The 13,669-nt window shown below is 57.9% G+C and overlaps 3 protein-coding genes across 3 annotated transcripts; 2 read left to right on the top strand and 1 right to left on the bottom strand.

The window, feature by feature from the left end:
• The first annotated feature begins 1,157 nt into the window (after positions 1–1,157).
• On the top strand, positions 1,158–4,708 carry GGTG_02612 (hypothetical protein). Its single transcript, XM_009220385.1, has one exon. It carries the CDS (start codon positions 2,085–2,087, stop codon positions 3,777–3,779), a length of 1,695 nt encoding a protein of 564 aa, XP_009218649.1. The 5' UTR covers positions 1,158–2,084; the 3' UTR covers positions 3,780–4,708.
• Positions 4,709–7,442: 2,734 nt separating this feature from the next.
• GGTG_02611 (hypothetical protein) lies at positions 7,443–8,379 on the bottom strand (the record flags this gene model as incomplete). Its single annotated transcript, XM_009220384.1, has 2 exons — positions 7,443–7,898; positions 8,028–8,379. The coding sequence occupies 2 exons, from the start codon at positions 8,377–8,379 to the stop codon at positions 7,582–7,584; spliced, it is 669 nt and encodes a 222-aa protein (XP_009218648.1). The 3' UTR covers positions 7,443–7,581.
• A 242-nt stretch (positions 8,380–8,621) lies between these two features.
• On the top strand, positions 8,622–13,649 carry GGTG_02610 (fungal specific transcription factor domain-containing protein). The gene is made up of 7 exons (XM_009220383.1): positions 8,622–8,916; positions 9,167–10,259; positions 10,348–10,475; positions 10,563–10,627; positions 10,701–11,009; positions 11,083–12,319; positions 12,396–13,649. The coding sequence occupies exons 2-7, from the start codon at positions 10,068–10,070 to the stop codon at positions 13,210–13,212; spliced, it is 2,748 nt and encodes a 915-aa protein (XP_009218647.1). The 5' UTR covers positions 8,622–8,916; positions 9,167–10,067; the 3' UTR covers positions 13,213–13,649.
• The last annotated feature ends 20 nt before the right edge of the window (positions 13,650–13,669 follow it).

The raw sequence follows: 13,669 nt of genomic DNA, 5'->3' as shown, positions 1-13,669 counted from the left end.
GGGGGAGTCGCGGAACGGGAGAGCAGCGGTGCAAGTGCGGGATGAGACAGAAGCCCGACGAGAAGGACGGAATCTCCACCCTCCATTGGGAAAAGAGAGGACAATGGGTGGAGGAGAGACACAGCCGACGAAACGTTTCGAGGTAGCCGTCGATTCCCACTCAATGCAGAGCACGGGCTGTTTGCAGCGCTGTTGCTGTGCGAAGAGCAAAAGCAAGAGAGAGTGGTAAAAACGGGGCACATGGCGTCGCTACGACATTCAAATTCAAGATTCATGGGGCCATGGGCGGCATTCCTGCCCGGGGACGAACGGTGGAGGGAGGGGGGTGAGGTGGGTGGATGGGTGGGAAAAGGCGAATTTTAATTAATTGCTGGACCGGAAAAAGCAGCAGGGCAAGGGCGGGCAGGCACAGGCAGGTCACGAAGCTGGGCCCGGGCCAGAAAATGGGACTTGGTATCACGGCATGCCAAAAATAAAGACGCGTGAGAGCAAAGGATTATTGACGCGCATCGGGTCGACTAGCATGCATCAGCCCACGCCAGTCAGCAAGCGTGTGAGGAGCAGATAACAGAACGGAATAGAAATAGTCAGTTGTCTGTCCCTAATGTGAGTGCGCGGGCGCCCGAGTGTCGTCGACGCTACCTTGGCCGCTTGGCGTGCAGCAGAGGCGCCGCGCCGTTGGCTGTTTGTGGAATACGAGGGGAGAGAGAGTGAAAAGGAAAATGAAAAGGAAAAAGAGAGCGGCAGCTGCAAATGACGAACTAGGGGGACCCGCTTCTCGTCTCCCGATCGTACTAGTAATGGTCGGCTTCTCTCGCTTTGGAACATCAGTCAATGCCAGTCAAGGGCACGCGAGATAGACGGCAATGAAGCCTTTTTCGTCAATCTCTTGTGTTTTTGCCATCCCCTTTTTGCTACCTATCCTTCTTCCCAGCTCCAGCGTCATCAAAGGCTTCCAATTTGCTCTCTATCCAATCCCCGTCAGTCTCCATGTCAGATCAGTGCTTGCTGGGAAGTGACTCGCTCCCATTGCTGGTCGGAACAGTGTCCCCACTTTGTGGCCTGCAGAGTGCAGACGCCCCCACCCAAACCATGCCTTTTGGTACCTGAGCACGGGCCATGGACGGCTCCTGTGTACCACCAGACGTGGAACTGCAGTCGGTCGTGATTGGGCGGCCCAGGGTGAAGCGAAATTAACAGCATCGCTGCCTCGACGGGCAACACGCTGTAAATGGGAAAAAAAGTCCGCAGAGCGCCCGGCGCAGGGTCCTGGGGCCAGTCCATCCATCACCACCCTCCCCTCTCCAAATTGGACCTGGCCCCGGTTTGGGGACTTTTGGGGCGCCGTGGCCGGCATAGAGAAACATTCTATTTTCCTTTTTCTACTCTCCTTCCCCGTCCTGCTCGCCCTGGACGCGCGCCCGCTCTCCTGCCCACCCCCCTCCCCTCTCTTCCTCGTTGTTGCGTGGAGGTGTTGGTTGACGGCGACGTCGTTGTTGGGAGTCGAGAAGCAGCAAAGAGGCAACAGCAGCAACAGCAGAGACATCCGCTCGCTCACCAGGCTGGATCCGGCAAATCCAGCAGCTTTCCCCCGGGATCGCGTTTCATTCGTTTCGACAAACAAACATTCGTTTCGTCAAACATATCCGACCTTCGAACGATCTTTATCCGACCGTCTTCCCACCGTCGTCTTCACTCCCTACGAGCGACTCTGAGCGGCGCGCAGGAAGCGGCGACGAGAGCAGATTTCCCAAGAGCCTGGCGTAGCCATTCATTTACACTATCCAGTCGCCAGCTATCTCCGTTTAACCGCCTCGAATCGACGCCCGTCAGTCCAATGTGCTGACCGCGAGGCCTGGAACGATCATGCTGTGGACAAAAACAATGGACTGTGTCGACCCGTCATTCTCTACTACATAGCAACCGTCCCGACGACAACGCTCATTATAGCGCAAACCCGCGCCCCTGAATTCTGCACCTTCATCCATCCACCAGGATCGTCGATCCTTTGCCCAACCGGGATACGGCCGACAAACCCACCCACGCTCGTTTTTTGATCAGCGCGCGACTCCGCCACCGTCGCCATGACCAACCCCGGCGACGGGGGGTCTTCATTCGTTCAGACCCCCGCGCCCGACATCAAGCACCGGCACTCCCACCACGATGTCCACCACCCGAGGAACGCCGCCGACGCGCACATGCGCATGCACCTGCACCACCACCGCCAGCACAACCAGCACGTCCTACCAAACGCCCAGCCAGCGCCCAAGACCCCGGACCCGGAGCTGAATCCGTCCCAGGACCAGGACCTGCGGCGCCGCCAGGCCGGTGGCGTCAGCGATCTGGACTCGCTCATCACCCGAATCATCCAGACCGTGTCTGTCATCCAATACGTCGACGGCAACGGCTCCCCCATAAACGTCTCGACCGTGTTCTCGCCCCCGGTGACGGAGCTGGTCGACGAGGCGACGGGCATGACAAGGACCCTGTCCCCGGCCGATACCGTCTCGAGCGAGTCGCTGCCGCCGCCGGCCTCCACCGCCAGCAGTTTGCCTAGCCCGGGAAGCAGCCTGGCATCTTCCTCGCTTCCGACCTCCTCGTCCACAAGCACGGGCACCGGGTCCGCCACCAGCACCAGCATCAGCTCGACACCCCCGGTGCCCACCCCCTTTTTGCCATCTTCCCCGCCACCCTCCTCGCTCAACTCGACCACATTTCCTTCTCTCACCGGCTCTTTCAACTCCAGCTCTTCGTCGACCACTCTGCCTCTCAGCAATACCAGCGTCAGGAGTTTCTTCGCCAATTCTTCCTCCACCACGGAGACTTCCATCTCCTTCACTGCTTCCGAATCATCGTCGACTTCTCTGACCTCGTTTTCCTCGTCAACAACCCGTAGCAGCAGTAGCAGCACCGTTAGCCCAAGTTCAACTACTACGGATGGCTTCGGTAATGGTGGCGGATCTGGTGGCGGTCCTGCAGCCCCGACCGGAGCTGTCCCTGCGCCCGAACCCGCGTCCAGTTCAGGGACTCCAACACCTGCCATTGTGGGGAGCGTTGTGGGCAGCATATGTGGCGTCGCGCTTCTCGTGTTCGCTATCGTGTTTCTTCTGCGATGGAGGAAACAGCAACAGCAGGCCGGTCACAGGCGGCTGGGTGAAGGAGAGACGGCTCCCCCGGGGTCGTCTGGCGGATTCTCGACCCGCATGTCACAGCGGGCCTCTCCCTTTGCCGTCCCGTCGGCCCTGGCCGCTCTGTCGGGCGGCGCCGCGGGCGCGAAGCAGATAACGAGCCCACAGTCCAGCGGAGGGGACGGCGATGCGGGCGAGCGGGGCTTCTACCGCGTGTCGGGCCGCAAGCTCCCCTCGGTGCTGCAGCACGGCGGCGACGGCTACACGAACCCGCACGTGAGCACCATGAGCGACGAGTCGGAGATCATGTACCGCGACTCGCAGGCCTTCTTCACCGGCGCGGCGCCCACCCGGCTCGCCGTCGGGTCGCCCATGCGGCCCGAGAGCGGCATCGCCGTCATGAACCCCGGCCCGGCCCGCACGCCCGTCGCCGGCCAGAGCCCGCACCTCGAGGGCTCGCCGACCATGAGCCCGCCGGGCCCCGCGCCCCCCACGCCGCCGTCAAACCTGGCCGCGCCGCGCGACTCGCTCATGCCGCAGCCGCTGAGGCCGATGCCCCCGCCGCCCCGCGTTGACGCCATCGGTCGGAGTCGACCGTCCCTGGATAGATCGCAAGCTTCGACCTCGAGGTTCAGCGAGCATCTTTCTTGAGATTAAGAGGAGGGACAGAGGCCGGGACGGGAGGCTAGGGAGGGGGGCCTACTTTTTGTCTAATTTCTCCAGGCCGCGCCCACCGCCCGCGTGTTTTTTTTTCTTGACTCTGTCACAAGTCACACTGGTCTCTGCCCCTACGGGACAGACACGCGACACCTTGTCACATGTGTTGTGTTGCACATATGTTGATATAAACAAATAATGTTTCAAATCTTAGTGTTTCCCCACCACCATTTCTCCTTCTTTTTTGTCATCTCTTTCTCTCTGTCTTCTCAAGCGACCAACCCCCGCTGAAAAATATCACAGCAAAGCATATAGGCCGGCGTTTCTTTTCCACATCGCGTGTTGCTTGTTTCGCTTCTTCCTCCCAACACCGTTGGTTACTGACCGATCTATCGATCCACACGTCCCCCTTTTTTCTGTTTTCTTTTGTCTGCGTTGCGGGTGGATGGACGAGATCATTCCTGGATATCTTGAGGAAATTCACAACGATGGCGGCGCGCCTGGCACCTTTTTTTTTGTTCACTGTCTGACCAAACTTACCACTCAGGCCGACACTCGGGCTATCGCCATCTGTAAGAACAGTTTCTACCACGAGCCCAAAGGAAAGCGGCCGATGGGGAGGGAAAGGAGAAATAATAAAAAAAAGATGCAAAACATGCACCGACCCTTTTTCTTGTCTACGTATTTGTGGTTGTCTACAACTTTTGTTCATTCTATACTCGGTGTGTTGTATATCTCCCTCCCTGGTGGTTATAGTCATGGGTAGACAGGACCGAAGTTTCTTTAGAAACACAGCTCCACCTACCCCATACTTCCTATGATTCGTCTAAAGATCTCCTTATCGCCTCGATCCCCCAATATCATCTCTGTTATCGTCTCGGAGCCTAGCTATTCGCAAAGTTAAATAAACACATGATTAAAAGAAAAGAAGACACCGATGCGGGAAAAAAGAAAAGCCCTTCTCCCTTCTCCCCGTTTTTTAGGGTTTGTAAGAGAGACGGTCTCAGAACCATCAGGACGAGGCCGGATCGGGCAATTGGTAGCAACTTCTGATGGCGGGCTCCCGACTCCCTTGCCTTTTTTCCTCCTTTTGGAATATGCCGCTATAGAGCAAACTTTGTTCACGTCCATGTTATTAGCCCTCCATGACATCCCTCCCCCCTCGCAAGGATAGATGGGCTGCGTCTACGCACGCGCGGCGCGGGCGCCTCCCGCATGAGGCGCGCCGGGGACGAGGGAGAAACGGAGCCAACTCCCCGGCGCAGCGGGAACTAGTGTCAGTAGCTAGGTGAGGGCCAGGGGAGGCCGGGTGTCCACGTTTACGGTGAGCTGGCTGGGTCCCGGGTTGGGGTTGGGGTTGTGTGTGTGTTTCCGTCTGATCGTTGGCTTGTGCAATTGCCCGAAAGGGGAGGGAGGGGATGACATCTCGGGGTCGGGCAGAGTCTTGCTTTTTTTTTCCTTCCTGATTGTCACACAACATCATACTTCACCCACGGATAAAGAGGGGGGTCTTGGTCTGCACAAGGCACAAGAAACATGGATCAATATGCAATGCATGTGACGTCCGGAACACTAGGGCCACACTCTCCCGCCCAGGGCAGCAAGAGCTTAGCCCCACCGCCTGCGGGTTGGTCCTGTGGCGTCCGAGTCATGAGACAAACCTGAAACCTGGGAGCGAGAGCGAGGGGGGGTGCGCTGGGCTTGCGAAAGGTTAACTCTGTTTTTCTTTTCTTTGCTGGAGGCGTGCTTGCCTTTGTGTGTTTTTTTTGTTTTTTTTTGCGCTTTGGCCAGCCGGACAGGCGAGAGAGCACTAACGCCACCACCCGACTCACATGAACAAGAGAAAGGTCTGCGTTTGCCGCCGAACAAAACAAAAGAAAGTGACAGCCCACCACCTTGCGGCTCATGACAAATTCTCCCCCCAGCCCGCTCTAAATGGGGAAAGTTTTGTCTACGTGCCCACCACACTTCGGGAGTCGGAAGCGGCTCCAATGCTAGGGCTAAGGCTCTGGGCCTTGGATGATCTAACTGTGGATCGAGGCCTCCCAAAGCCTATTCCCACATCTCCATCGAATCGCCCTTTTCGGCCCGTTGGTGAAGGGATTCGGAGTAAAACAAGGGGGCTTCTTGACACCCGCGGGCAGGGCTGGCGGGGTCGTTAGCCGGTGCTTGGGCCAGTGTTACCACCCCGCGTGCTTCGTGCTTGGTTCCATCGAGCTCCAGTACCTCAGTACCTACCTTGGGCACATAGGCGTAGCCCGATTCTGCTCCTTTGGCACCCAACGGTTCCCGTTTGTGAGACGCGTGCGGTTGATGGCAAGTTGCTAGGTAGCTTGAATTTCTGGGAGAGAAAACAAGGAGCACCACGGGGTTGGAACGGGACGTGTTACGTTGTTGATGGGCGACACCTTCTAGAGGACAAACGTTGATCCTACACATGTTCCTGCTCCCAAAGGGCCGCCGTCGTCATCAGGTAGAAAACGCCCACCCCCGGCCGGTCCTGCAATACAAGTGAAACGTCATTCGGCTCCGCAAGAGAAGATGGATTTTGTGATGGTCAGTCGCGGGCACCGCGGGCACCGCGGGCTTGCAGGAGAAAAGAAAATAGAGGTTGGGGATTTGTGGTGATGAACAGAGGGGAAAGCTTGGACGGGTTGATCGAACCGCCGCCTTGTCCCACAGGGCTGTCAAGCAAAGAGTGATTCATGTCGAGTTTTGTTTTCTTTCTTGCTTTCTTACTCGCTCTGCCTTCATGTTGTTTTGACAGCCGCGCTTTCCTTCGGGCCAAAAGGTGGGAAGGATGAGACAAAACCGTTGGTGGTTGAGCCGCTGCAGGGCGAAATAGGCGCCCTCGCAAAAGCGACAATTTAGCTGGTTTGGATCGAGACACGACCTGACTTGTAGTCGGTGCCGCAAGATGTCACCGTCGCACGTAGCTGTCTGGGGCGGGATCTAAAAAGGACGGGGAGGAGCCGCCCGCGCACAGGCCGGTTTAGAGGGGGAAGAGAGCCTCTTCGGGATGTTGTCTGCGATGGCGTCTTTTCTTTCTCGGGTAGAACCTCTGTTGGCTGTAGGCGGTGTTCTTGTCGGACTTCGGATTTTTTTTTCTCCTTTTCGCCGAGAATTCCACTGGAGCACGCCATCGCACCACTCTGCCCATCTCATCCTTGCTTGTTCAACGTGGCCTGCCTTGCATGAAAGCCCATCGACGTTGCATTTTTTTTTCCTTTTCGTCACAAACAAGCCGACGCGCCAAAAAGATCCCCTATGTCTAGCTGGGACAGAGATGGGCGCATATGACGTCTCGTCCAAGGGGGCAATCGTCACCGCGGGACGGGGACCGTTTCTGGCGACGACAAGGGGGAGCCAAAGTGCGTGCGTTGTGACAAAAAACGGAGCTTTGCTCCCACGCGGGGAGCATGGACCTCCCACCCTCCATCCTTCGTATGGTGGGGACGGGGCCATTGGAGGATGCACGCGGGTCTGGGGATTGTGTGCCGTACCTGCATTAAAGGTGGAGAACAGGAAAAAAACCGCAAGCCATGTAACCGTACATTCCTGCTAGGGCAAGGTATCTCACAGGCCGCCACGCGCATTTCTTACACGGCTAATACGGCAAACCCAACACGGCGATTCAGTTCTTTCTCCCCGACCTTCTTTTTTTCTTTTTCTTTTTCTTTCGATTATATTGGCCGAACCAGATGAAGGGAAAACATGGATGGGTTCGTTAGGCTGTTGGTCGAGTGGGGATTCTGAATAGGGGCGTGGGTCAGCTCTGGGTCTCTCTCCGTTCCGTTCATCTGGCTTCTATCTGCAACGCGTCCAGCTCGATCACGGCAATGCAAGTGCCAGACAGGATTGGCCGGCTGATACCACGACAAGCAAGGCCGTGGGATGGTAGCGTGGGCGGGCGGCCCTTTGTGGTTTCCATGTGGTGGTCAGGCACCGGCACAGGCGCAATGCAGCATGTGAGACTCCCAAGACTTTGTTCCCCCGCGACCCACGGACTCTGGCCAGAGAGCCAGGTGGGGACGCAAAGCATGGGATTTTTGAGGCCCCCAAGGAGAAGATGAAGAGAAAAAAAAAGAGCGAAGAGAAACAGCCTCGCACTATCTATCCATTTTTCGAGCAGAGCATTAGTCAGGAAACGTCTTTCTCCGTCCTGGTGTGACAGGGACTACCTCGCTCGGGGAAGCGATGCGGCATGCGGAAGCCTTGTCTTGGCATTCCCACGAGACCAACCCAGGCGGACAGGGGCTGCTCGCCAGACTCGGCCGGCCGCCACTTGACTCTTGCCAGAGCTCGCTCTCTGAGGAGGGGTGGTATTTGCATCAAAGCGCACGCGAGGCCCGTCTGCCTCTTGCGCGCGGCACCTCTGGCAATCGTGTCCAGAGACAAAGAAAGACACGGCAGCGCGCAGCAGGCGGACGGCACGTTGCATGGAAGGCGTCCTTCTGGACGCAGCAGTGTAGGAACGTTGGGCTGGGCTGTCTCGGTGGTATTGGGCGGCATAGAAACAGTCGATACCAGCACACACACACACACACACACACACACCGAGAGCAAGCCCCCTGCTCCACCCCTTTGTCGCCATCGTCAGAAGAGCCTCTTGGTGACAGGGTAGGCCCAGCACAGCCTCAACCCCCTCGGGAACCTGGGCGGGATATGCAATTGGAGCACCCCAGTGATCGAGGTGGGGAGGGAGCCCCGGCGATGGGCTGACGGAGCTGGGCGGAGAGCAAAGGGTCCCTGCAAAGCGAGGCAGCAAGAGGCAAAAGAGGTGAGGGCCACACGGCCATAAGGAGACAGGTGAAGCTCCGCAGTCCGAAGAGCGATCTGCTACATCCCTGACCGTCCGTTCTCTTTGCCCACCCCAGGTCCCTCGCGCGCCCCTTGCTCTCTTTCCTTTCTGCCTTTTGCATCGCCTGTGACGGCTCCAACCTCCAACCCTCGATTTCTACCGATTCCTCCCTTCGTCCTCTTCCTTGCCTTTATCCTAGACGCTACCTAATCGTTGCGCCCATTTTGCCAGTCTCGCAGCCGCAGCCGACATTGTCTCGGACGCACCATCATCCTCTCTTTCGTGCGCCCCATCCCACGTTTTTTTCTCCAGCGCCAGCGCTGGATTTGGGTAAGCTTGCTTTTGGCCTTCCTTTGTTAGCGCGGCGCTCGTTGCGTGCGGCGTGCTAGTCGAACTGCCCCTCAATCTGCGTTGGGAGCTCCCTCTGGCTCGCACTGGCTTCCGCTTCCTGTCGGCTTCCTGTCACTTCTTCTCAGTCTCCAACTGCTTGGCGGCGGCTTTCAGCTTGGCCTGCGGGCGCCTCAAAAAAGGGTGACGGGGGGTTGGTTCCTGTTGCTGATAAATAACTGCCAAATCCTAGACATTTCTTTCCTGCCCCTGGACTGTCGTCACTGCTGATTATAATTAGCGCGGCGACTGCCTGCCTGCGACTGCCTGCGGCGACTTGCCTCCCTCACTTCTGGGCTGCATTTCATTACACCAGCGAATCGTCGAGCACCCTGGCCGGTGTGGGAGCACAGATGTGACTACAGCCCGCCCGCCCGTAATTATAGAAACCAAGACGTACCCCACGACACCACCTCGACGTGCACGACACGGCCTCCAGCGCCCGCAAACCCTTGCGATTGGAGCACCCCAGCAATCGGAACACCTGCGATCGAGTGCCTCGCCCTCCCTCCCAGAAATCCAATACCGAGCCGCCCCCAAAACTCTTGGTCTGCGCTTCGCTGCAGCACGCCCTTCGCAGCTTCCTCGGCCGCTTTTATTTTTAATCCAACTCTCCCACACCTCGCCTGGCCGAGACGACGTCTCCCTGCGTCACTAGCAACCTCTGATCCCCGCGACTGCTCAACTCGCTGCAGCCAAGCCCGACGAATTCTTCGACTCAATAAGCTAGAGCCCGTCAGCGCTCCTTCTGTCCGCATTAGTACCTGGCCCCTGGACCTGCGTCGGCTGCCCGGACCTGTCCACCACGTACGAATTTTGCAGCCATCCCATCCCGTGCGTGTTTCCAAAAAAAGAGGGCGTCCGACGGAAACGCACCACCACCACCACCTCCACCACCACTTAAAAGCCTCCTCCTCTTTCCACAACCGCCTCGCGGGTACTTTGGCCGCAGCTCGGAAAGCCTCGATCCCGCGACTAAACCCCGCGCCCTGAGCCCTTCCGCTGCAGACGGCCCGGCAAGACGAGGCCAGCGCCGGCCACGCGGCGAGAGATAGCCAGAAACCACGCAGAATCACCCCACAACCACAGCTGCCATGGATCGCATGGGATTCCAGATGCCCCAGATGCACGGGGCGCCGCCCCTCATCAACCCGCCCCCGCAGATCTTCGGCGGCTACGATGGAATGCCCATGCAGCTGCCGCCAGATATGACGGCGCACATGTTTGGAGACCCGAACACGCTCCTGGACGATGCCAACGAGGCCAAGAGGAGGAGGATCGCGAGGGTGAGTCTTGTGTGTCTCGGCAGCGTGTGCGGGCCAGAGCCGCCGCGGTATCCAGCAGGCCGCTGACGAAGAGCTGTTATACCTCTAGGCGTGCGATATGTGCAGGAAGAAGAAGATCAAGTGTGACGGGAAGCTCCCAGCTTGCACACACTGCATCAACTACAAGACGGACTGCGTCTTCACCCAGGTCGAGAAGAAGCGGAGTCCGCCAAAGGGGTATGTGGGCCGCGAGAATATCGAGGCAGCCGCCTGCCTTTTCAGGAGAAACATGTAAATGCTGACTGACGTTGGTTGGTATTGCAGCGCCAAATACATTGAGGGGCTAGAGAATCGCCTTGGCCGGATGGAGAGCCTGTTGAGGTTATCTGGTATGTCTTGCTGGGAAGGGAGAACTCCCATGCTGCAGATCTAGATTGCTGACATGCTTGTGCTTATTTATAGGCCTTCTTGGTGAGGACGATGGCGCCACTGACCTCGGGACCCTGGAGAGGCGTCTCGCAGAAAAGACTCGCTCAAGACAGGCCTCGATGGTGGCCTCGAACCCAACATCACCTTCTCACACGGCGTCGGGCCCAGAAGGAAACGCCTCGACTCCGCAAAGCGCCCTGACCTCCCCTGAGCCTCCCAAGGACGAGAAGAGGAACTCGCTCACCCCTGAAAATGAGGGCGAGAAGGAGGAGGAGGTCGCGGCTCTGTCAGAGATGATGTGCTCGCTGGTCACTAACAACTCGGGAGAGACTCGGTATCTCGGTAAGAAACGGACAGATCCGGGCGCCTTGAACTGTTTACCCCGGACCTGCTTTACTGACCGATATTATCACAGGCTCTTCCTCGGGCTTCTCCATCTTCTCCCCCAGAGGTATCCAGTGGGTGAACGCCAAGACGGGAGACAACTCGTTCCAACGGATGATCTCGGAGGTGTCCATCGACGACCATAAGTGGACCAACTGGAAGCCTGAGGTATTCCAGGACCTGTTTCGGCGGCCCGTCTTCATCAATATCCCGCCAAAGGCAGAGGCCCTGTCGCTTCTGAAGGACTACTTTGAGAACTTCAACTGCATGTTCCCCCTGTTTCACCAGCCGACGTTTATGCACTTGGTGGAGCGCCACTATTCCGACAATCCGTACGAGGGCTCCGGCTGGTGGGCCAGCTTCAACTGTGTGCTCGGCTTCGCCCACAGGCTGCGCGTCATGAGCGGCCTCGTGCCACAGGAGGAGGACGACAAGGCCTGGGCGTATATCAAGAACGCCATGAGCGTTTTCTCGGAGCTCACCATGCGCAACACTGACCTCCTGAGCGTGCAGGCACTTCTGGCCATGGCGCTGTTCATGCAGGGCACGCCAAACCCACAGCCCACGTTCCTGCTGATCGCCACGGCCGTCCGACTGTCGCACAGTATCGGCCTGCACAAGAGGGCGACGGGTTTTAGCATCAACCCGATTGAGCAGGAGCAGCGGAGGCGTGTGTTCTGGATCGCCTACCTGCTGGACAAGGACCTCTCCCTCCGGTCGGGACGCCCGCCGGCACAGGACGATAACGACATGAATGTGGAGCTGCCGGACGAGGACCCGGAGGACAGCATCGGAAACATCCCGCTGGCGGACGGCAAGGGCAAGATGAATCTCTTCCGCGTCATGTGTGAGCTGGCCGTGATCGAGAGCCGGGTCTACAGCCGCCTGTATGCGACAAAAGCCACCAAGCAGACGGACGGGGAGCTGCTCAACACCATTGGTGAGTTGGACCAAGAGCTCGAGGACTGGAAGGACCGGATACCGATCGACTTCCGCCCGGAGCACGAGATCAAGGCGTCGCACACGCCGCTCATGCTGCACGTCATCAGCCTGCACTTTACGTACTACAACTGCCTGACCACAATACATCGCATGTCTGTGCACCACGGTTACTGGAACAGCCGCCTGTCCAACTATGCGATCCAGGGCCTCAACGCGAAGCCGCTGAATCCCAGGATCTTCTCGTCGGCCGCGCTCTGCTCGGCGGCCGCGAGGGCGTCGATATCGCTGCTTAAATATGTACCCCAAGGTGACCTTTCGGTCGTATGGTATGTTTCCCATCCATTCCCGGACGTTTCCCATCTTTTTGAGCCTTTAGAAATTCATCCGCTGACTTTCGGCTAGGCTGCTGCTGTACTTCCCCGTATCGGCACTCGTGACCCTGTTTGGCAATATCATCCAGAACCCATTGGACCCTAGGGCGCGATCCGACGCACGGCTGATGGACGTTGTCGTTACTTTCCTGTCGACCCTCGGAGTGGAGGCGGAGACGGGTGGTGTGCACCGCATGCTGGCGGTGTGTACCGAGTTCGAGCGCATCGCGAAGCTCGTGATCGACAAGTCAGAGAAGGAGAACGCGGGGCGCAGGAAGAGGAAGAACAACGAAAGCTCCAGCGGAGCCGCTGGGCGGGCCGGCGCCTCGACCGGGTCGGTATCCGGACCAAGCGGCGGCACGGGCACGGGCTCGGCAGCGCCGACGCCGCGGCCGCCAAGCTCGGGCGCGCACACGCCGACGCCACACAGGCCGACGACGGCAAACGGCGGGGGACATATGTCGCCGCACGCGCCGCACAGCAATTACGCCACGCCCATGACGAACCCCGGCCCCCTGAGCCAGCACTCGTCACCGTCGGTCGCGCCGAGCAACTGGCCGCCGTCCAACGACTTTGCAGGCAACGGCGCCGGGGGAGGCCAGCCCATGGAGGCGCTCGAGTACACAAACTTTGCCGAGATGACGGGCTTCACGCCCGATCTCAGGCAGGGGCAGGCCCCCGGGGCTTACTACACGCAGCCGCACCTGCCGCCGGACCTCTACTCGCTGCCCGTCAGTCTGGACTGGGACTGGGCCGAGATGAGCGGTGGCGCGTACCCGAGCTTCGAGAACGGCGCGGTGCCGCACATGGGCAACATGGGCGGCAACATGCACCACGTGCCCAGGTGATGTCGCTCGCTTCGTGTTTCTTTCCATCTTTTGCTCTTTGGCCTCATTTTGCTTGATTTTCTCCAATACCTTTCATCTAGTCCCTTTCCCTAAACACGACTGTTACGTGGATGTGTTACGTCTCCTTGTACCATTTTTTTTTCATTTTTCATTTACACTTCTCTTCTCTTAGTCTTTAACTTTTTTCAAGTAATGGCATTTTATCTCCTCTCACAATTCTCGTTTGAATACATATCATCATTTATGGTGGTATGGAATCAACTAGTCAGCATTGGGTATGTATTTTGGAAAGTCGATCAACAAGGGAGGAACAAGGTAAAGCAATGTAGGGAGGCTGTCATTTCCAAGCACCAATGGGGAATTTAAATCACGCATGTGTATATGTAGTCTGGTTATTTGGCTATAAATCCGCAATCCAATTATTGCAACGAGTGAGAAATTGGCCTCAAATGAACCT

This window comes from Gaeumannomyces tritici (genome assembly GCF_000145635.1).
Source record: "Gaeumannomyces tritici R3-111a-1 unplaced genomic scaffold supercont2.2, whole genome shotgun sequence".
Taxonomy (NCBI): domain Eukaryota; kingdom Fungi; phylum Ascomycota; class Sordariomycetes; order Magnaporthales; family Magnaporthaceae; genus Gaeumannomyces; species Gaeumannomyces tritici.
Note: the sequence above shows the minus strand (reverse complement) of the source record. Positions and strands in the feature narration are given on the sequence as shown.

Coding starts and splice junctions, on each gene's coding strand:
- GGTG_02612 (XM_009220385.1), top strand. CDS start 2,085: ATGACCAACCCCGGCGACGGGGGGTCTTCATTCGTTCAGACCCCCGCG.
- GGTG_02610 (XM_009220383.1), top strand. CDS start 10,068: ATGGATCGCATGGGATTCCAGATGCCCCAGATGCACGGGGCGCCGCCC. Junction 10,476..10,562: donor AAGCGGAGTCCGCCAAAGGG/GTATGTGGGCCG, acceptor TTGGTATTGCAG/CGCCAAATACATTGAGGGGC. Junction 12,320..12,395: donor GGTGACCTTTCGGTCGTATG/GTATGTTTCCCA, acceptor ACTTTCGGCTAG/GCTGCTGCTGTACTTCCCCG.